General features: G+C 37.5%; 6 protein-coding genes across 9 annotated transcripts; 3 read left to right on the top strand and 3 right to left on the bottom strand.

Annotated features, from left to right (window-relative positions):
* Nucleotides 1-16: 16 nt before the first annotated feature.
* On the bottom strand, nucleotides 17-2,042 carry LOC100639823 (malate dehydrogenase, cytoplasmic-like). The gene is made up of 8 exons (XM_019997711.1): nucleotides 1,941-2,042; nucleotides 1,749-1,841; nucleotides 1,579-1,675; nucleotides 1,282-1,457; nucleotides 938-1,060; nucleotides 686-862; nucleotides 457-570; nucleotides 17-404 (listed from the first exon to the last, which is right to left on the bottom strand). The coding sequence occupies exons 1-8, from the start codon at nucleotides 1,941-1,943 to the stop codon at nucleotides 189-191; spliced, it is 999 nt and encodes a 332-aa protein (XP_019853270.1). The 5' UTR covers nucleotides 1,944-2,042; the 3' UTR covers nucleotides 17-188.
* LOC105313080 (endoplasmic reticulum membrane-associated RNA degradation protein-like) lies at nucleotides 2,026-6,209 on the top strand. Of its 3 annotated transcripts, XM_019997709.1 has the most exons (20): nucleotides 2,026-2,102; nucleotides 2,152-2,506; nucleotides 2,562-2,689; nucleotides 2,739-2,840; nucleotides 2,899-2,920; nucleotides 2,968-3,041; nucleotides 3,088-3,185; nucleotides 3,233-3,372; nucleotides 3,428-3,542; nucleotides 3,674-3,776; nucleotides 3,825-3,854; nucleotides 3,902-3,973; nucleotides 4,041-4,109; nucleotides 4,157-4,255; nucleotides 5,048-5,128; nucleotides 5,184-5,254; nucleotides 5,315-5,600; nucleotides 5,650-5,741; nucleotides 5,801-5,902; nucleotides 5,953-6,209. In XM_019997709.1, the coding sequence occupies exons 1-20, from the start codon at nucleotides 2,094-2,096 to the stop codon at nucleotides 6,089-6,091; spliced, it is 2,187 nt and encodes a 728-aa protein (XP_019853268.1). In that variant the 5' UTR covers nucleotides 2,026-2,093; the 3' UTR covers nucleotides 6,092-6,209. The 3 variants fall into 3 exon arrangements, with proteins under 3 accessions (XP_019853268.1, XP_019853267.1, XP_019853269.1); XM_019997708.1 differs by lacking the exon at nucleotides 2,026-2,102 and having other exon boundaries at nucleotides 2,116-2,506; XM_019997710.1 differs by lacking the exons at nucleotides 2,026-2,102; nucleotides 5,953-6,209 and having other exon boundaries at nucleotides 2,116-2,506; nucleotides 5,783-5,894.
* Nucleotides 6,054-6,896, bottom strand: LOC100639696 (39S ribosomal protein L11, mitochondrial-like). The gene is made up of 4 exons (XM_003387230.2): nucleotides 6,727-6,896; nucleotides 6,505-6,600; nucleotides 6,367-6,460; nucleotides 6,054-6,320 (listed from the first exon to the last, which is right to left on the bottom strand). Exons 1-4 carry the CDS (start codon nucleotides 6,853-6,855, stop codon nucleotides 6,142-6,144), a joined length of 498 nt encoding a protein of 165 aa, XP_003387278.1. The 5' UTR covers nucleotides 6,856-6,896; the 3' UTR covers nucleotides 6,054-6,141.
* A 25-nt stretch (nucleotides 6,897-6,921) lies between these two features.
* LOC100639571 (golgin subfamily A member 5-like) lies at nucleotides 6,922-11,215 on the top strand. Its single transcript, XM_019997707.1, has 16 exons — nucleotides 6,922-7,521; nucleotides 7,575-7,934; nucleotides 8,058-8,277; nucleotides 8,359-8,482; nucleotides 8,524-8,620; nucleotides 8,678-8,784; nucleotides 8,863-9,027; nucleotides 9,103-9,231; nucleotides 9,272-9,370; nucleotides 9,418-9,570; nucleotides 9,628-9,715; nucleotides 9,771-9,882; nucleotides 9,944-10,007; nucleotides 10,211-10,766; nucleotides 10,816-10,875; nucleotides 10,928-11,215. Exons 1-14 carry the CDS (start codon nucleotides 7,008-7,010, stop codon nucleotides 10,274-10,276), a joined length of 2,298 nt encoding a protein of 765 aa, XP_019853266.1. The 5' UTR covers nucleotides 6,922-7,007; the 3' UTR covers nucleotides 10,277-10,766; nucleotides 10,816-10,875; nucleotides 10,928-11,215.
* A 137-nt stretch (nucleotides 11,216-11,352) lies between these two features.
* Nucleotides 11,353-13,704, top strand: LOC100639446 (WAT1-related protein At5g45370-like). Its single transcript, XM_003387228.3, has 14 exons — nucleotides 11,353-11,621; nucleotides 11,734-11,822; nucleotides 11,877-11,961; nucleotides 12,016-12,057; nucleotides 12,127-12,183; nucleotides 12,260-12,328; nucleotides 12,379-12,421; nucleotides 12,462-12,574; nucleotides 12,630-12,678; nucleotides 12,727-12,857; nucleotides 12,928-13,044; nucleotides 13,106-13,162; nucleotides 13,236-13,298; nucleotides 13,347-13,704. The coding sequence occupies exons 1-14, from the start codon at nucleotides 11,406-11,408 to the stop codon at nucleotides 13,569-13,571; spliced, it is 1,356 nt and encodes a 451-aa protein (XP_003387276.1). The 5' UTR covers nucleotides 11,353-11,405; the 3' UTR covers nucleotides 13,572-13,704.
* A 320-nt stretch (nucleotides 13,705-14,024) lies between these two features.
* LOC100639192 (uncharacterized aarF domain-containing protein kinase 1-like) lies at nucleotides 14,025-16,873 on the bottom strand. 2 transcript variants are annotated; one of them, XM_019997706.1, is made up of 9 exons: nucleotides 16,732-16,873; nucleotides 16,576-16,653; nucleotides 16,236-16,440; nucleotides 15,791-15,951; nucleotides 15,578-15,742; nucleotides 15,421-15,531; nucleotides 14,914-15,094; nucleotides 14,609-14,796; nucleotides 14,025-14,485 (listed from the first exon to the last, which is right to left on the bottom strand). In XM_019997706.1, exons 1-9 carry the CDS (start codon nucleotides 16,858-16,860, stop codon nucleotides 14,165-14,167), a joined length of 1,539 nt encoding a protein of 512 aa, XP_019853265.1. In that variant the 5' UTR covers nucleotides 16,861-16,873; the 3' UTR covers nucleotides 14,025-14,164. The 2 variants fall into 2 exon arrangements, with proteins under 2 accessions (XP_019853265.1, XP_011404519.2); XM_011406217.2 differs by having other exon boundaries at nucleotides 14,026-14,485; nucleotides 16,727-16,815.
* Nucleotides 16,874-16,927: the final 54 nt, after the last annotated feature.

Here is a 16,927-nt window from a genome sequence, read left to right as displayed (position 1 = left end):
ACATAGTAACCAGAAGCAATATGAGGACGTCATTACTGACATTCCAGCAACAGTATTATGTAAATTATCCTACTATTAATAATCATACAGACACAGTCATTCAATTATTAATAATTATTCTACAAGTCATGCAGCACAAAAGTTGACTACAGATTAGCAGCTATTAGTCTAGGAGGAGGAGGAGGTAGTCACGCAGAGAGAAACTGCGTGGCTGTATCTCTCTCCTCTACCAGCTCCTTTGCGCTTATATCCATCTTCTCTCTGGCAAAATCACTAACTGATAGGCCATCAACGACTTGCCAGGAGCGATCAGGATTGATACGAACTGGTACGGAATACACTATACCCTCAGGAATACCGTAATGAGTTCCATCGGACCACACTCCCATTGATGTCCATTCACCCTGTAACATAAGAAACTAGTATTAAGACTAATGTATGTGCATGTACATGTACCTCTTTAGTACCAAACCACCAGTCAGACATGTGATCACAGATCGCTTTGGCAGCAGACATGGCAGAGGAAAGCTTACGGGCTTTGATGACAGCGGCACCACGCTGCTGTACAGTCTGGAGAGATTAAAGAGAGAGAGAGAGAGAGGAAGGAGGTAGAGATGAAAGAGAGAGAAGGAGGAAGGAGGGATGGAGGACATTAAAACAGGTCGCCTAATTCTAGTCACAATACTTTAATGAAGTCTCCTTTTATCCAAGAGTCGTCTTTAACTGCTTCATAAGCACCAATAGAGCCCGAGGCAGTCTGTACATTAGCATGGGCTACATCAGGATACTGAGTGGAGGAGTGGTTACCCCAAATGATGACATTACGGACGGCATCGTTAGACACGCCTACTTTAGCTGCAATCTAAAAAGAATAGGAAGAGGAGGAGAGGAGACGGAGATTAATAAACTAAGTGGATATAAGTGGTCTCTCTCTAACCTGAGCTTGAGCTCTGTTCTGGTCCAATCGGGTGAGGCAAGAAAAGTTTTCTTTGGGCAAAGAGGAAGCGGATTTTATAGCCAAGAGACAATTAGTGTTAGCTGGATTACCAACAACCAGGACCTAGTTTAAATAATAATAAAAATAATTGCAGTTCAACATTTTGTTTATTATTATAATTAATTTTTTTCTTAAAGTAACTATGACATTTGTAGTACATGGTCTTCAACCATAATTTAATTCACACCTATCACTAATATAATCTAATTAGCTGAAAATGGGTTGACACACATAATGAGAACATATAAAAACAAAACAGGCAGTCATTCATCACAATAATATACCTTTACTGTCTTCTTAGCAAACTGATCCAGAGCCTTTCCTTGTGTCTCAAAAATTTTAGCGTTTGCCTTCAAGAGATCACTCCTTTCCATTCCTTCCCTCCGTGGCATTGAGCCAACCAATATGGCCACATCAATATCCTTGAAAGCTTCCTCTGGCTTATCAGTTGCAACAACATCTGATAAAGAATGATACACATTATTATTATTATTAAAAAGGAGAGCTGGGCGTGGGACATTATGCATGCAATCTCAGCCCCTCCCACGATCCAAAGCAGCTAGTGGCCGCATTACATGTACCTTTCAAAAGGTTAAGTGCACAATCTTGTAGCTCCATGACAACTCCTTTCAGACTCTCCATCATCGGGGTTATGTCCAAAAGAGTTAACTCTAACGTCTGCGAGAGAGGGAGGAAGAGAAAGTGAAGAATGACATATACATGATAAGGCAGTTGCTAATATGTTAATCACTTGTTCGGGTCCAAAGACACTTCCACTAGCAATAGAGTAAAGAAGAGCATACCCAATCTGTCCAGCTGCACCAGTCACGCACACACGAATAGCCTGCAGTGGGAGGAAAGGAAAGGTCAAACTAGATCAGCCCATGCACCAGGTGAAGGGGCAGGAGGCCAGTCCTCCACCAATGCTATATTCAAAACTTACCATGGCTGTATTTCTTTGAGATGAAAAAGAGAAAGGAGACAAAAGAACTTTTGTTTCGACTTGGAGAAGGGCTCTTGAATTTCTTTAGGAGCTGGAACAACACGTGAGGTTTGATCAGGCTACAAGAACCACGCCTTTTAGGAGACCAGTCTAATGATAATAGTAAACCATAGATTATTATTATTCATGAAGGTGCATGAATCATCTTAAGGTCCTTGAGGAGTATTTGTTGAAAGCAAAAGAAGAAGAGAAGAGCAAAGGAGAGGGTCCTCCTCACCCAGCCATCTCTGGATTCTGGTATGGTAAATTCCTCCAGAAGGTTTTTGCAGAAGGAGGCGTGGCTAAAATGGAGGGTATCGGAACACTCAATCTGCTTGGAGTTCCGATAAATGTACATGTACAAGACGGGAAGGCTCAGCTTGCAAAGTGCCACACCTCCTTATCTCCTAATGTGTATCGGCTTATTATGCAATCCTTGCCCATCAAATGTTGTCATGACGATGATTACCTTGACGACCATCTCACACTTGATTGGTCGTTTGTAAAACGTTTTGATTTATCTGCTGGTAATGAAAACTAGTGCTCATAATAAAGTTTAATTTATCGTCTTTTTTCATCTAGATTATTCTTGTTTGGTTAGTCAGTTAGGTGTTCTTGCTGCTGGTGTCCATCAAAAATGTTTTAAAACAAATAAAGAATTACTTTTAGAAACGTGGAAACCTTTTTTAAATTGGACACACCACCCAGAAGTACAATTATCAGCAATCAGTAATGATTGGTTATTTTTAGAAATTATAGATATTTATAGATTGCTTTAATCTGCTATTCTCTGGTTGTAATGATGGCCCCCATCTCTCTCTTATAGTCATTGCAGCTGCCATTGAGAGATCATTAGGAGACGTAAGCGATTGGGGTAGCCCCTATTCATTAAGCAGTATATATAATAATTTATTATTAGGTGTATCTTCAGGTATCAAATGGTACGTCTTGTTAATTAACTATTGATTAATAACTATCAATTAACCAGCATCTAACTGCCCTCGTCACATGAAGGACTTGTTAGCGACTAAAGAGCTGAGTCAGCTATTAGGAGCTGAGCCAGTGAGCCGATATGCACCCACTCATTTAATTAGTTTATTAACTGCAGGTAGTTTGTTTGAAGTGTTTGATTGGGCCCCCTGGGGGTCTGAATTTGAGAAATGTAGTATGGCATGGTTTTGCTGCACAGGATGAAATACCCATTGAGTAATAATTATAATGACCATCGATATTATGACTCCTCTTTTTTATAGATATGTTACTCTTCTCCTGGTTCTGGTTGTCAGTTTAGGTAAAATCATTCAAAACAAGTTAGATGCTTCTTCTCTCATTCATCGTCCTTTTGTTTCATTTCAAAATCACGAGACAATTATCAATAATGTACTACCTACAGGTTAGTTATATTATTATTATTGTTGTTGTTGTTGTTGTTATTTTTGTTATTTTAGAATATTCATCATCTGATATAGAGGAGGTTGTTAGTATATTTGAGGATTCTTATTTCATATTACCATCAATCCTCCCAATATTAAAATCAGCTGTCAACTTGTACAAGAATAGAAGGCATGACTTGCAATACCTATTATGTTATCTCCCTCAGTCCCTCCCTCCCTCTCTCCCCCCTCTCCCCCCCTCTCTCTCCCCCCTCTCTCTCCCCCCTCTCTCTCCCCCTCTCTTCCCCCCTCTCTCCCTAGGTATGGTCATTGTCTTTGTCTTCTCTTGCCAGCTCTTGAGCATAGTTTGAGGCGTCTCTATGCTTGCTGTAATGGCTGCCATGAGAGAATATTAACTGCTGAAGTACAAAGATAATCAATCACACTCAATCTTTACTTTCCTCTTTTCTAGTCAGCTACACTTTACACTACATTTGATGAGGTTGGTACATGCATTTATGGTTATAATCAACATTATAATGAAAGTAGATATTATCTCCTGTATTGAATGATGGCATCACTCCTAATGCATTGGCAGATGAGATTGGGATCAGTAATATGGTAAGTAATAATAATAATAATAATAATAATAATAATAATAATAATAAAATTATTTGTGTTTTTCTAGGAAATGCTGATGGATATTCTCATGTATCCTGAAGGTCCAAAACTTAGAGACAGGATCAGTCATGGAGAGGCAAGTCTTCTCTTGCTTCTCTCCTCATCTTTTTCTTTTCTTTTTAGGTTGATCTGTTTACTATGAGTCATGCATTAGCTGGGCATGTTTTGAGCATGTGTCTTTCATGCTCTCTCCTTTATTGTGTTAATTATCATATAAAGAAAGTTAGTTTAGTATTAGTAATGGGATTCCCACAGGATTTGTATGGTCACATATGTGCTGTGCAGCTTGATTAGCAGCTAGTCCATGTCAAAATTTGTTTTTTGATGCATATTTCTGTAGAAAGTTGGAGTAGATTTCGATTTATGAATTTTTAAAGTTATATACTCCAAAATTGGGCGAAAGTACCTGTTTTTGCCAAAAAAGGCTGGGAGAAAATTTTTCATTTTTATAATTTTTTCTAATACATATGCATGTTTTTATGTTGTGTAGAAAGTTTGAGTGGATGCTGATCAAAATTGGATTTTTTATGAATTTTTAAAGTTGCTCCAAAATCAGGCGAAAGTACAGGCTCATTAGCCAAATTTCACCAAAAATGACTAGGAAAGAATTCTTCATTTTTATAATTTTTTCTGATACATATACATGTTCTTATGTTACGTAGAAAGTTTAAGCTGATTCTGATCAAAATTGGATTTTTTATGAATTTTTAAAGTTGCTCCAAAATCAGGCAAAAGTCCCTGTACTATAGTACAGGCTCATTAGCCAAATTTCACCAAAAATGACTAGGAGAGAATTCTTCATTTTTATACTTTTTTCTGATACATATACATGTTCTTATGTTGCGTAGAAAGTTTAAGCTGATTCCAATCAAAATTAGATTTTTTATGAATTTTTGAAGTTCTTAATTTCGCCAGTTTCTTCATCTTATGATTTCTGCTGCTACGATTAAGCATGTTCTTAGCATGTTTTGTAGGATTTATTACCATTTATTTGATGATATCCTTTATTATTAGGATAGTATTATTGATAAAGTTAGTTCTAATGGTATGAAATATGTCAGCTTATATCATCCTTCATCATTGCTACACAGAGAGGTAATAAGAGGGGGAGCCTATAGGGAGGGGGAAATTTAATTTTGCTCTTTTTAAGATGGTGTCTTTGGTGGAGGAATTAGAAAAATGGAAAGAAATTGAGACTTTCAATTTGACAGAAGAAGACAAGTGAAAAGTTTATTATACATTTGTACTCTTATTCCTCTTCTTTCTCTCTTCCTCATGTAGTGATGATGGTCTACCTATTTTATGTACAACACTACATTCCAACTATCCCACAGCATTACTTCAACTCATGGACTCATTCCCATACTTCCATACCTCAGACTCGTGTTCCAATTTATTAGCCATCTCGACGTCATTGTCCTGTTTTCATGGTAACTCGGCTCTGCTGTCTTTGATTGAGGAAGTCTGGGGCATCCCCCACAATACATTATATAGCTCTCGGCAAAAGATGGAGACTATTGGACTACTGAGGAGAATAATTAATAATTTATTGAACACTGTGAAGCAGGTGGGGGACGAAGGGAGAGAGGAAAAGTAATGAATTAATTCTGTTTTAGGTAGCAGATGCTGCTAGACTAAGATATAATTTATATCGAAGGAAAGAATTAAGAAGTAGACAAAGAAACAATTTTGATCGCCTTCTTTCAAGGTAACGAGTGTACAAGCCATTTTTATGATTACCGATAATAGAAAATCTTAATTTCATAGTGTTGGTAATTACTGGTCATTCATTGGAGTAGTGTTTGTCCTAGTCTGTTTTAGTGTAGCCTGGTCACATGATCAGTCACATGACCTCAGTAAAATGATAAAGTAAGTGTATATTGCTTTGTACTGGTATAGCCTCATGATAACGTTATTAGGTTTTTGAAGAAGGTTCTTTCATTTTGCGAAAACTTTTCCTCTCAGACCTCATCAGCCAAGAATCGATGGGAAGAGTCAGATAAAATATGTTCCGACTGCATTGAATTTATTATAACTTCACTATCGAAAATTAATTAAATTGTATCACACAAATATATTACAATGAGAGTTTATGAATAATTATATCATTAATTGTTTCTGTATGTTCGCTCTTTTTTTAAAACTTTAATTCCCATGCTTCTCGCGGAACCAATTATGAGTCTGCAGATCCCCTCCAATGGGAGTCTCTTTAGGGCGGAGTCCTGAGACTTGACACGTGCAATCTCGTACACATGCTTCAGCAACACAGTCCCTGCTACTTCTTTACCTGTAATTGGATTGGTTGGCTATTTTTAGCAACAGGAGTGACTCACCTTGGTGAGATGCTCCTTTCTCTATTCCTGCAGCTGCTTTGAGGAAGTAGGATACAGGGGGTGAGGTGATTTCTATTGAGTATGATCTGTCAGGCTAAGACTGTTTGTAAATATTTTATTTTTTACGGATATTCTTACGTTAACGTGGATTCTGGTTGGAATGGGGATGTTCTCTTTGATGTCTTTCGTCTGTTCGTTGAAATCTTTGCAGAAAAGACCAATATTTATGCCTCTCTAAGAATAAAATATTGGATGAAATATGAATGAAATTACTGAAAATTTCTGATGGTTTTTGCATGTCATGTAGAAGTAAAAATAATAAAATAGTTAATTTTTTATTTATTAAAAAAATTATCTCACTTGTCCTAGTGTACGTCCCAGTATTGAAGTGGTTGCTTTCTGTGCTGGTATATATAATCTCAATGGAGACATTAAATCTCCTCCTCCTGCAATTTTCTTCCCAGCTTTACTGGCAACTTTGGAAGCCATGCTTTCATCCAAATTTAACCGTAAAATATCTAATTAACCGGAGCTCTACCCAATCCTAATTCAGCGAATAAAATAATTTTACTCAATTTTAATGATTTTGTGAAAATTTTGTTTATTCTCTTCTTTAGGCTGTGTACTGTACTCTGCTAATAATGGCGTGGTTCTCTTCGATAGCTGGTAAAGCCGAGCAGCTTCTCAATCAGTTAGACGAAGCTGCTGCCACCTCACTACGTGACTCTGGCATGACCACGCCCAACAAGTCCCAGACCACGCCCACAACCTCAGACTCCTTTCAATCAGAACCTGTTGCAAAAACTGGTTTATCGTACGAGCCAGTGGCCCAGTCTCCTCCAGCGTATAGCTCAAGACAGCAACAGCATGGGGCGCCACCATTGAAATCAACTGTATCCAGTAGCAACGTTGCTCCACCCACTTGGGACTCACCGTGGGGTGTTCCTTTTTCCTCTTCCAGTCCAAAAGTATCTCGTTCATCTACTGGTGATGGGCGGGGCCAGCAAGCTAAGGAGGACGACTCATTATTAGATTTTCTTAACAGTCCGTCCTCGGGAAGTGGAAAGAAGAAAACCACACCCACTTCTACAGGTAGCGAGAAAAGAGCTAAAATAAAGAAAAGCAAAGTTACTGCTACTACTACTAATATCACTGGTAATTAATTAATATGATATTAATGTGTGTGTGCATAATTATTTATGTTGTAGGTGAATCTACTGATTCAGCTCTATTAGGATTACACGACAAAGTGATATCACTTGATTCTGCCAAAACTGATCCTGTTTCTTTTTCAGATTTGACTAATAAGCCTCCCCTCCAGATCAAGCCCATATCTACTCCGCCCATCATATCCTATCAACCTTCTCAAAAGCAGGAGCAGCAGCTGGCACAGAGTAAGACTCAGCAAACTGAGGAAGGAGCGAAACCAGTTGAACCGGTTGAGGGAGGTCTCTTTACTGTAACACAGAAACAGCTTGAAGAGGAGAATATGAGACTGAGGGAAGAAATCAGTTATCTCAGTGCTGAATTGAGGAATAATAAAATTAAAAATGATGAGAGAGGAAAAGGTGAGAGAGAAAGAGAGAGAGGGAAGGAGAGAGAGAGAGAGAGGGAGGGAGGGAAGGAGGGATGGAAAGAGAGAGAGAGAGATAGATGATGTTGTCTTTCTTTCTGCTTCTGCTTCTTTCTAGTTGAGTCACAATTGAAAATTGATGTTAGCTCATTAAAGAAACAAGTATCACAATTGGAGCAGCTACTCCAGAGGATGAGATCTCAAGAAGATGACCTCAAATCAACGCTAGAATCAAGAGAATCACAGATACAGGTACTACGAACTAGACTATTAGAATCGGATGAAAAATTAAAGATGATGAAAGAAAAAATGGAAGAGACAGAGAGAGCGAAAGATCAGTAAGAAATATAACAATAATTATACTTGTGTGAGACATAGCAATTGTCTCTCTTACTTTTCTCTCTTCTTTATTTTAAAAGGTTTTTATCTGATGTTGGTAAGAGCTCAGATGCTCAGAATCAGGCAATACTAAGCGTAAAGTCACAGCTAGAGCAATCGCAGCATCAGCTCTTACAAGAGAGGGAGAACCAGACAAGACTAAAAGTGATTAAGTGTATAAATTCTTGTGTGAGTTCTTTTGTTAGGAAGAATTTGAGGAGAGAGAGTTTTCTTGGAATAAAGAGAGAGAGGAGATGAGTCAGACACTTTACATGCAAGGGAAAGAACTTCAAATGCAGCAACGTAAGAAAGCTTAAGCTAAGTACATGTACATGTACCTCACTATCTCTCTTTCTACAGTAAAATATTCCGAGTGCCACAATAATCTCCAATCAGTGAAACAAGAGTTGCAATTGTTGCATAAAGAGCACAGCGAGTATAAAGTGAAGGCTGCCGGTATATTACAGGTAACATGATACTAACATGATTTTGATCCTGAATCAACGCTAATTTGAATCAGTGTTACTTGTGATGTTTTATCACAGGCCAAAGAGAAAGTGATTGATTCCTTAAAATCCTCGAGCGAAGGAGGAGGAGGAGAGAGGGGACTGGAGGCAGCACTGGATGAGATGAGGAGTGAGAAATATCAACTACAATCTCAACTGATCAATAATGAACAAGTTATATTATCACTGAGAACAGAACTACAGGTAGAGAGAGGAAGGAGAAAAAGCTTATAAAAATACAGCTGTATTTTATTATCTTATCTCCTCCTTTCATGTTAGGAGATAGAAGATTCTCGTTCATTGGAAGTTGATGAGCTAAGGCAGCAAGTGACACTATCAGAAGAAACATTAGAGACAGAGAGACAGGCTCATCTTACTACCCAGGATGAACTGTCCTCTTTACAGAAGGTAGGTTTAGTCTCAGAGGAATATCCTGACCTATTTTTAGGAGTTGGATTCTTTAAAAGATGAGCTTGTGAAAGAGAAGGCGACATTTGTAGGACAAATGAGAGAAAGGGAGAAAATGATTGAAGATTTAAAGTCACAAGTATAGCAAATAATGGATTCTTTATTATAAAAAATATGCTCCTATAGGTTAAGAGTAGTTCCAGCCAACCAGATTCAAGCAGGCAGCAGCTGGAAGAGAGGCTGAAAGAGTTGACTGAGAGTTTGATTGAGAAACAGACTAACCTGGAGGAACTTACAGCAGAATACAATTCAACACAGCTCCAACTTAAGAGAGCTGAAGTGAGAAGGAAAGGATTTAGCTACATAATGTATTTTATATCTATTTATTTTTCATAGACAGCTGCTACTGAAGCTCAAGCTAAAATCAAAGCAGCTGCTAATAGACCATCACACACTGTCCTTAACATAGAGTCTGACTCGACTGGTAAGACCAATAATACAATTTACACCGTACTTCTTCTCTCCTCTTTGTATTGAAGGCTCTGGGTCTTCATTACAGCCAATGGCATCAATGTTACCAGAGAGTGATTCACTAAGACCAAGGCATCTAAGAAGAGTTAGGAATACACTTGATTCTGTGGACAAGATTGGGTAAGCAAACAATGATTGACATTATAGTTTATATGCATAATGTATGTGTGTCCGTGTCTAGGTTACGTGTTGCTTGGGTATTAAGAAGGTATCCTTGTGTTAGATTATTGACCATTGGATATATAGTGAGTGACACTAGCATTGTTAGACCTTGTAGTAAAATTTAGGAGACTGTTCTGCATGCATATCTTATAATTAGAAATGGAAAATTTTATCAAATCTAGGTTGAATATGAGAGACCAAAAGTCTCCTAAACTTACTGTAGATGTAATGTAACATGGCTGGCGAGGGATACTATCCTTACTTTCTTTTTCCTTTCTCTCTGCAGTTGTTATTACACCTGTGGGTGATGATTGTATTATTCACTTATCAACCAGAGATTCATCAAGAATAACTTTTATATCAATAATGATTACTGTAGTAATTTTATTCAATCAATAATAATAATCACAATTTTTATCCACCACTCCATACTGCTCCTCCCTATTTGCTGTCACAGCAATTCTTGAGCTGTTTAGCCTGTTTACTGCCGACTAAAAATATGGCCACTCCCGAGGAAGAAGCTCTCAGGGTTCAGATAGCAGATTTGAATATGGCTTTGGCTAGAAACGAGCCCCTCATACCTCTATTCGCCAATGCTCTTCAAGCTAACGGAGTCATCCCTGAGGCTGTCAGTCTGAGCGCTGCCAATCAACACAACAATGCTATTTCCAGAGCTGGTGGCCTTATAACCTCTTGCATGTCCTCTGTGAAGCTTACTCCTAGCAAGTTTGGTGTGATAGTTAAAGTGCTGACGGATGTGGGGCTGAAGGAATCAGGAGACAGTCTTGTGAGAGCTTTAATTGCTAAAGGAGGAGAAATACAGGAAACTGATGGAGCTCAAAGTAAAAATAAGAACTAGACTATAAAAATCGTTTTTATGTTTTTGTGTAGGCTACTCTGGAACAGCTAACAATGAAGCACAAGCAGTGAGTGGGAACGGACACACAAGAGGTGATGCACATGCACCTAATGCTGGTATATTGTATTATTGAGTGTTTTATAGATGTGGACGTTAGTAGCGTCATCAAAATATTGGATAAAGTTTTGAACGAGAACCAAGTCGCAATAAACGATGCTTTTGAGGGATCGATCCCCGACATTGCTAGAGAACTAAGTCAGTGTGACATTATAACAAAGTCTGTATTGAAGTCACCAACATACGAGGCCATCATTGGGAACTTTAGATCAGGAATGAGATGCACTGATACTCTCCTTAGTCTAGAGAACTATTGTTTTAGCTTTTTACAAGGACTGGGTAATGTTGGTGGACCAGTGAATAAGGCTGCCAAAATGCTGGAAAAGAAATGGATTGAAGCAGTGAGGAAAGAAACTGGAGCTGAAATAGAATTCAAAAAATAATAATTTTATTATTTTTTTAGAATATTCAACATAATTTTTTATGATGGGCGGGGTCGTTTAAATCCAGTTTAGCCACGCCTACCAAATAATGGCACCCATTGAAATGTGGTGGTAGGAGGCTTATGAGTATTGAGCGAGGTTTCGAGGAATACAGTGTCTCCGTTAGCGACTCTACATCATCTCTACCCTCTCCACTCTTCCTCTCCTTCATCTGTTTTGTTCTTTTGATGTCAGGGATGTCCTTTTTAAGTCGTCCAATAAAGCTCAGATGCTGTCAGTGTTGGATTGATGGTGTGCCTCCAGTCTGGCTGGTAATACTGGGACTAGCAGTAGTACAGGTTATTTAAAGGAATGGAGGGAATAATAAGAGAAGAGAGGAGTTAGGAGAGAAGAGAGAGAGAGGCTGGAGAAAGATTTATCTGATTAAATGTCTCTTTGTTCCTGCTTTAGTTGGGATTTGGTGGCTACCCAGTTGTTATTAAGAAATTTGCTGACTCAAAAGAATCAAAAGCCGATCCGCTTATACTTAGCTTTTACCGGTAATCACAAAAAGTTTTGAAGAAAGTTCTAATTTTCTTTTTTTTCTCCTGTAGTGATCTTTGCTGTTTTCCTGTTCTGTTTTTGTGTGCTTTTGTCGCCGAGCGTAAAGTGATGATACCGTCTCTTAAAATGCTATTTGTGAGCTAACAGTATTTACTTTTAGCAATAATCACATTCTCTTTCATTCTCCAGTGGTTTGCCGTGTTTGGTTTATTGGGCATGTTTGGTAACCAGGTAAGAAAGAAAGCTATTAATCAATAATTATTTTTTAAAATTATTTTTATCACCTCATCTTATCTCCAGTATCTCTTTATTTTGGGTGTGTACAAAGCTGGTCCAAATGTAGCATCTGTTTTTCAAGTAATTATGCACCATGCATGCATGCATGCACGCATAATATCAGAACCACACCCACCTCATTATATATTCATCATAGCCACTGATTCCAGTTTGGACTGCTGTCATAGTCTGGTTGACATGTACCGAACGGGCCAAACCTGCTGGAGTAATAAGGAATTAATTGTTAGTATTTATCATTATTATTATTATTTATAGGTGGCCTTTTGGATTAAGTTATTTGGAATATTACTAGCAGCTGGTAAAGGTTCATATATTATGTATTTTAATTTTTGTCGTAGGCGGGGCTATAGAGATAACAGTGACGGGTGAGAGATCAAGTGGAGGAACTGATGAAGATAGATTCCAGCGTATCCTTGGCTACTTATTTCTCTTTGGAAACACACTATGCATGGTAAACCTAGTCACATGATAATGATAATCACGACATGCTGGTCCTCTTTTTCTAGTCAGTGTATGTGTGGCTCCAAAAAAGATTTGTATTTGGTGATAAAAATAGTAAATGAGGATTCTATCACATGCACTTTCATATTGTTCTGTTTATAGATAAATGGAGGGAGTATCCGGTGTTTGTTACAGCCTATTCGTATTTCTTTGGTGCCGTATTCATGGGACTCTGTTCATTACAGAATGTCGTCTCTGAAGAGAAAAGAGAGAAATTTACGATTCCTAGACCAGTGAGATAAAAGCCTTCTCATCTTTTACTTTACTTTAAACTCTCTCTCCTTCTATCCTTATCTCCTCTAGTCAGTATATGTTCTTGTCTATGCTACTTTCATTACTTCGGCTTTATGCTATCTTCTAATTACATGGGCTAACTCACAGGTATCTTCAATATTGGTCACTGCCTCGTGGCCTCTACAGGTACTACTGCTAGCTACATGTGCATGCAGCTATAATTATACTCTGAATTGTCGTTTGTTAGGTTTTAATTGCCGTTCTTGGCTCATGGCTTTTCTTGAATATTAAATTCTTATATTTAGTAAGCTTAGTTTCACAATTAAAAGCTATATCACACACACACTCTCGCTCTCTCTCTCTCTCCTTTTCTTTAGCAATACCTTGGAGCTGCTATGCTCATATTGGGTCTTGTATTTGTCCTCCTTGCAAACTACCAGGTAACCAGACAAGCCCCAAATCCTCTCATTGTAACTGTGACTTCGTAGGAAGAAAGAGAGAGAAAAGGAAAAGGAGGCTTCATAGGTAGAATTAATTTGCTCAAGTGCTGCATTGATCAGACTTGCAATGATGGTGGAGAGGATACTGATCCTCTTCTAGGATCAGTTAACAGCATACCAAGTGCTCCTTCTCCACTTTATGAAAAGGAAGAGAAGAAGCCTCTGGACTCTACTCCATTGTCAACCTCTGATGACGAGAGAAAAATAAACTGATACAATGATGATAATAATAAATAAAGCTATGGGAGATAATGATGATAATTAATGCTGTGCTGATACTATAAATAAATTATTTTATTATTGTAAAAAAGAATAATTTACTATAATACAAGTATTACAATAATTGTTGTAAAATTGCTCATAGTGAAAGTTGTAACACCTTGTTCACACTTCAAGGTGTTAACAAAGCATCTTAAGGTGTCAAAAGTTTTTTTGACAATAATTAAATTTGAGAGGCAATGTAACACCTTGTTAACACTTTGAAGTGTGAACAAGTTGCAAACATTTTTTACAAAAAAATTTTAACACCTTGAAGTGTGAACAGGGTGCAAAATTTTTGAAAAACAAAATTGTTTTGAGAAGTTATGATTTTTGCCTGCCAGTATTTGCATATTTACTTCATTCATTAAAATTGTAATAATGATTGGAAATAAAATTAATTAATTATAACAATGATAATAATGAATAAAATAATACACTGTAATAACTTTGATTGCTGCATAATACTAATAAAATAAATTAAATAAATAAATAATAAATAACAATATTGATTATAATAATTATTGTTGTATTTGTTCCTATAACTGTCATTGAAATTCGTGTGGTCTGAGCCACACCCACCACTCAAACAGATATAGTAAGAACAGCTTCCATTTCGTTATCATTATAGCTTGCACACTTCTTCTCAGTGACTCCGCCCACTTCCTATCCTCTTCTCCGATGGTTTCTATGCAGACCTTGGACATTGTGATAAATGAATGGGTGTGGCTACTAGATTGTAGAGTGTGGTCTATGCTACGAAGCAAGTCGTTGGTTTTAAGAATAAGTAGCAGTTGACTGGGAACCTTATCGAGCAACTGTGTAATCTCAGAGAAATAGTTGACGACTTCTGTCCCAATCTCTCCTACCTACAGTATGAGCAAATAAAAAATAAACCACTTTCTTTCCTGCAGCTCTCTCTCTTTTCTCCTCTCTCTCTTTTCTCTCTCCCTGCCTCCCTCCCTCCCTCTCTCTCTTTCTCTCTTCTTCACTTCTGAATTGCTTCTAGAAGCTTTAGTTATTCCTCTCTCAATGCTATTCCAGGTCCTGGCTGATATCATGCAGGCCAGTAGTGGGTATAAATCCCCAGCATTCAAAGAGAGACAGTGGACCCTAATGGCATCCATATCTTTCCTCATTAGACCGTCCCACAGTTTACAATATGTCATCCTAAAATCATCTGATAGAGAGAGAAAGAAAGAAAAAAGATGGATAATTATAATGTACATATAAATGCAATGCAACGATTGTAAATGTATTTATATTTATAATTATCATCATCATCATTACTATGTACCTGTCAACTGCTGATAGAGTCCATGATCAAGTAGAACAATTTCCACATTTCCCTTCCCTCCTCCTACTCCCTCTCTTCCCTCCTTCCTTCTCACGAGGACATTCCCAGGGTGAGGGTCACAGTGCATGAAACCATAACTGTAAATCATACGAGAATACATCTCTGACACACACAGACTGATCTGATTAGGAAAGAAAAAAAGATGCATTTACAATCAATGACTAACACAGGGTTTCCCGCAAAGCGAGTTAAGTAAACTATAAATCAAGCCTTAATTTTTATATGGCACAGATAGCACATAGCAACTTTAAAAATTCATAAAAAATCCAGTTTTGATTAAAATTACATGTAGCTCAAACTTGCTACACAACATAAGAACATGTACATGTATATGTATCAGGAAAAATTATAAAAATGGAGAATTCTCTCCTAGCATGCAATTTTTGTCAAAATTCAACTTTTAACATAGCACAAGGGCATCAGTAATTATGCATCAGACTACAATACCTCATTGACTGATAATTTATTATCTTTAATGTATTGAATGTCATTTATTTTACCACCTTCACAATACTCCATTACTAACAATCTTTTTGTAGCTATATGAACCTTTGGAATCTGCAAAGAGAATGAAAATAGAAATGCTTGTACACTATGTATGTACCTTGACAAAGTTAATATTATTTAAATTGAATAACCGAGAGCATTTGTCCATGTTCTGTGCTTCAATTCTAAAATCAAGTTCCTGTGGAAGGTTCTTACGGACACCATCAGCTAACCACCCAAACTGAAAACTGGGAAACACTTTTGATGCACAGTACACTAAAAACTAAAAAAACTTCAAAATACTTATGACATGCTCTCTCTCTCTTCTCACATCAACGGTAGCCATGTCAGTCAAAGCATTCTTCATAACTCCAGGATGCTGTATCTTTACAGCTACTACCTCTCCAGTCTCTTTCAACACTGCCTTGTGACACTGAGCTAGTGATGCAGCACCCAATGGCTCCCCTTCAAAATCTGTCAGTAATGCACTGGCTATAGAGAGAGAGAGAGAGAAGAAGAGAGAGAGAGAGAGGGGACAAAGGGAGAACCATTACTTACAGTCCACTTTTAATGGCAAGGAAAATTTTTAGCAAATTTAGTGAAGGTTTTTAAAAACTAGACTATAACGTGATGCATAAATTATCACAAAAAATGCTTTAAATGTAGACCAAAATCCTTTATATGCATTTCAATACACAAAAATAACACTACAATTACTGGAAAAAGTATATAAGAACAGAGATCATTAATCAGAAAGAGGATAAGCACAATCTCACCAGACACATTAAGTTCTTCCTGGATTACTTTTCTTAGTCTATCCAGTGGAGTTTGAGGTGCATTCGAATGAAACACTTTGAATGTTTGCACATATTCTGCCGGGAGGAGATACTCCAGAGACCCAATATGCTGGCCTATCTTTATATAACAACCACCATTCTTACGACACATTCTGAGCAGTCTCTGAGCAGATCTGCGATGAATCTGATTGGTCAAAATAATAGCAAGCAATTAATTAATTATTATAGTACCAAGATTAATAATAATTATTACATTTTAGTAGCCATAGCAACTACATTCTCCAACAAACAGGTGTAATTTTCTTTTTAAAATGCTTACATGCGATTTCATTTCATTGTACTCAGTTTCCTTGAGGGAAGAGAGGCTCCATTTGTAATCCAGAGACACCAGAAAGGCCTGTTGTATGATCATGAATGATGAAAAATTACATAATAATAATAATAATACTATTTTATCTTATTTTCCTCACTAAACTGCTATTGCTGCTCTACTAAAGCGGACACAGGTGAGCGAAGACCACCAAGAGTTACTGTCTGATGTCCTTTCTAAGTACCCCACGCTCAATCCAGCCCCTGCTATCAGACCCAATGCCTTGGAGACCATTGTGCCTTAGTATACGGAGGCGCGTGCAAGTTATACAACATTACGAAACATTGAAACTGTAAAAACG

This window comes from Amphimedon queenslandica, unplaced genomic scaffold (genome assembly GCF_000090795.2).
Source record: "Amphimedon queenslandica unplaced genomic scaffold, v1.1 AMPQUscaffold_13356, whole genome shotgun sequence".
In the NCBI taxonomy this organism is placed as follows: domain Eukaryota; kingdom Metazoa; phylum Porifera; class Demospongiae; order Haplosclerida; family Niphatidae; genus Amphimedon; species Amphimedon queenslandica.
This window is presented reverse-complemented; position numbering and strand designations above follow the sequence as displayed.

Bases quoted from the DNA above. Each gene is read 5' to 3' on its own strand.
- LOC100639192 (XM_019997706.1), bottom strand. From the start codon at position 16,860: ATGGTCTCCAAGGCATTGGGTCTGATAGCAGGGGCTGGATTGAGCGTG. The intron at 16,441-16,575 runs GTAAGCATTTTA...TTGACCAATCAG, and splicing joins ACAATGAAATGAAATCGCAT to ATTCATCGCAGATCTGCTCA. The intron at 14,797-14,913 runs GTACATAGTAAT...TCTCTCTATCAG, and splicing joins ACTCTATCAGCAGTTGACAG to ATGATTTTAGGATGACATAT.
- LOC105313080 (XM_019997708.1), top strand. From the start codon at position 2,137: ATGAATCATCTTAAGGTCCTTGAGGAGTATTTGTTGAAAGCAAAAGAA. The intron at 3,543-3,673 runs GCATGACTTGCA...CTCTCTCCCTAG, and splicing joins AACTTGTACAAGAATAGAAG to GTATGGTCATTGTCTTTGTC. The intron at 4,256-5,047 runs GTTAGTTTAGTA...CTTTATTATTAG, and splicing joins TTAATTATCATATAAAGAAA to GATAGTATTATTGATAAAGT.
- LOC100639823 (XM_019997711.1), bottom strand. The intron at 1,061-1,281 runs GTATATTATTGT...TATTTAAACTAG, and splicing joins TTGCTAAGAAGACAGTAAAG to GTCCTGGTTGTTGGTAATCC. The intron at 405-456 runs GTACATGTACAT...CTTATGTTACAG, and splicing joins GGTGGTTTGGTACTAAAGAG to GGTGAATGGACATCAATGGG.
- LOC100639571 (XM_019997707.1), top strand. From the start codon at position 7,008: ATGGCGTGGTTCTCTTCGATAGCTGGTAAAGCCGAGCAGCTTCTCAAT. The intron at 8,278-8,358 runs GTAAGAAATATA...TTATTTTAAAAG, and splicing joins ACAGAGAGAGCGAAAGATCA to GTTTTTATCTGATGTTGGTA. The intron at 8,785-8,862 runs GTAACATGATAC...GTTTTATCACAG, and splicing joins AGGCTGCCGGTATATTACAG to GCCAAAGAGAAAGTGATTGA.
- LOC100639696 (XM_003387230.2), bottom strand. From the start codon at position 6,855: ATGGCTTCCAAAGTTGCCAGTAAAGCTGGGAAGAAAATTGCAGGAGGA. The intron at 6,601-6,726 runs GTGAGATAATTT...TTTTATTCTTAG, and splicing joins TGGGACGTACACTAGGACAA to AGAGGCATAAATATTGGTCT. The intron at 6,321-6,366 runs GTGAGTCACTCC...ATCCAATTACAG, and splicing joins GAAAGGAGCATCTCACCAAG to GTAAAGAAGTAGCAGGGACT.
- LOC100639446 (XM_003387228.3), top strand. From the start codon at position 11,406: ATGAGTATTGAGCGAGGTTTCGAGGAATACAGTGTCTCCGTTAGCGAC. The intron at 12,575-12,629 runs GTAAACCTAGTC...CTCTTTTTCTAG, and splicing joins TTGGAAACACACTATGCATG to TCAGTGTATGTGTGGCTCCA. The intron at 13,299-13,346 runs GTAACCAGACAA...GTGACTTCGTAG, and splicing joins TCCTCCTTGCAAACTACCAG to GAAGAAAGAGAGAGAAAAGG.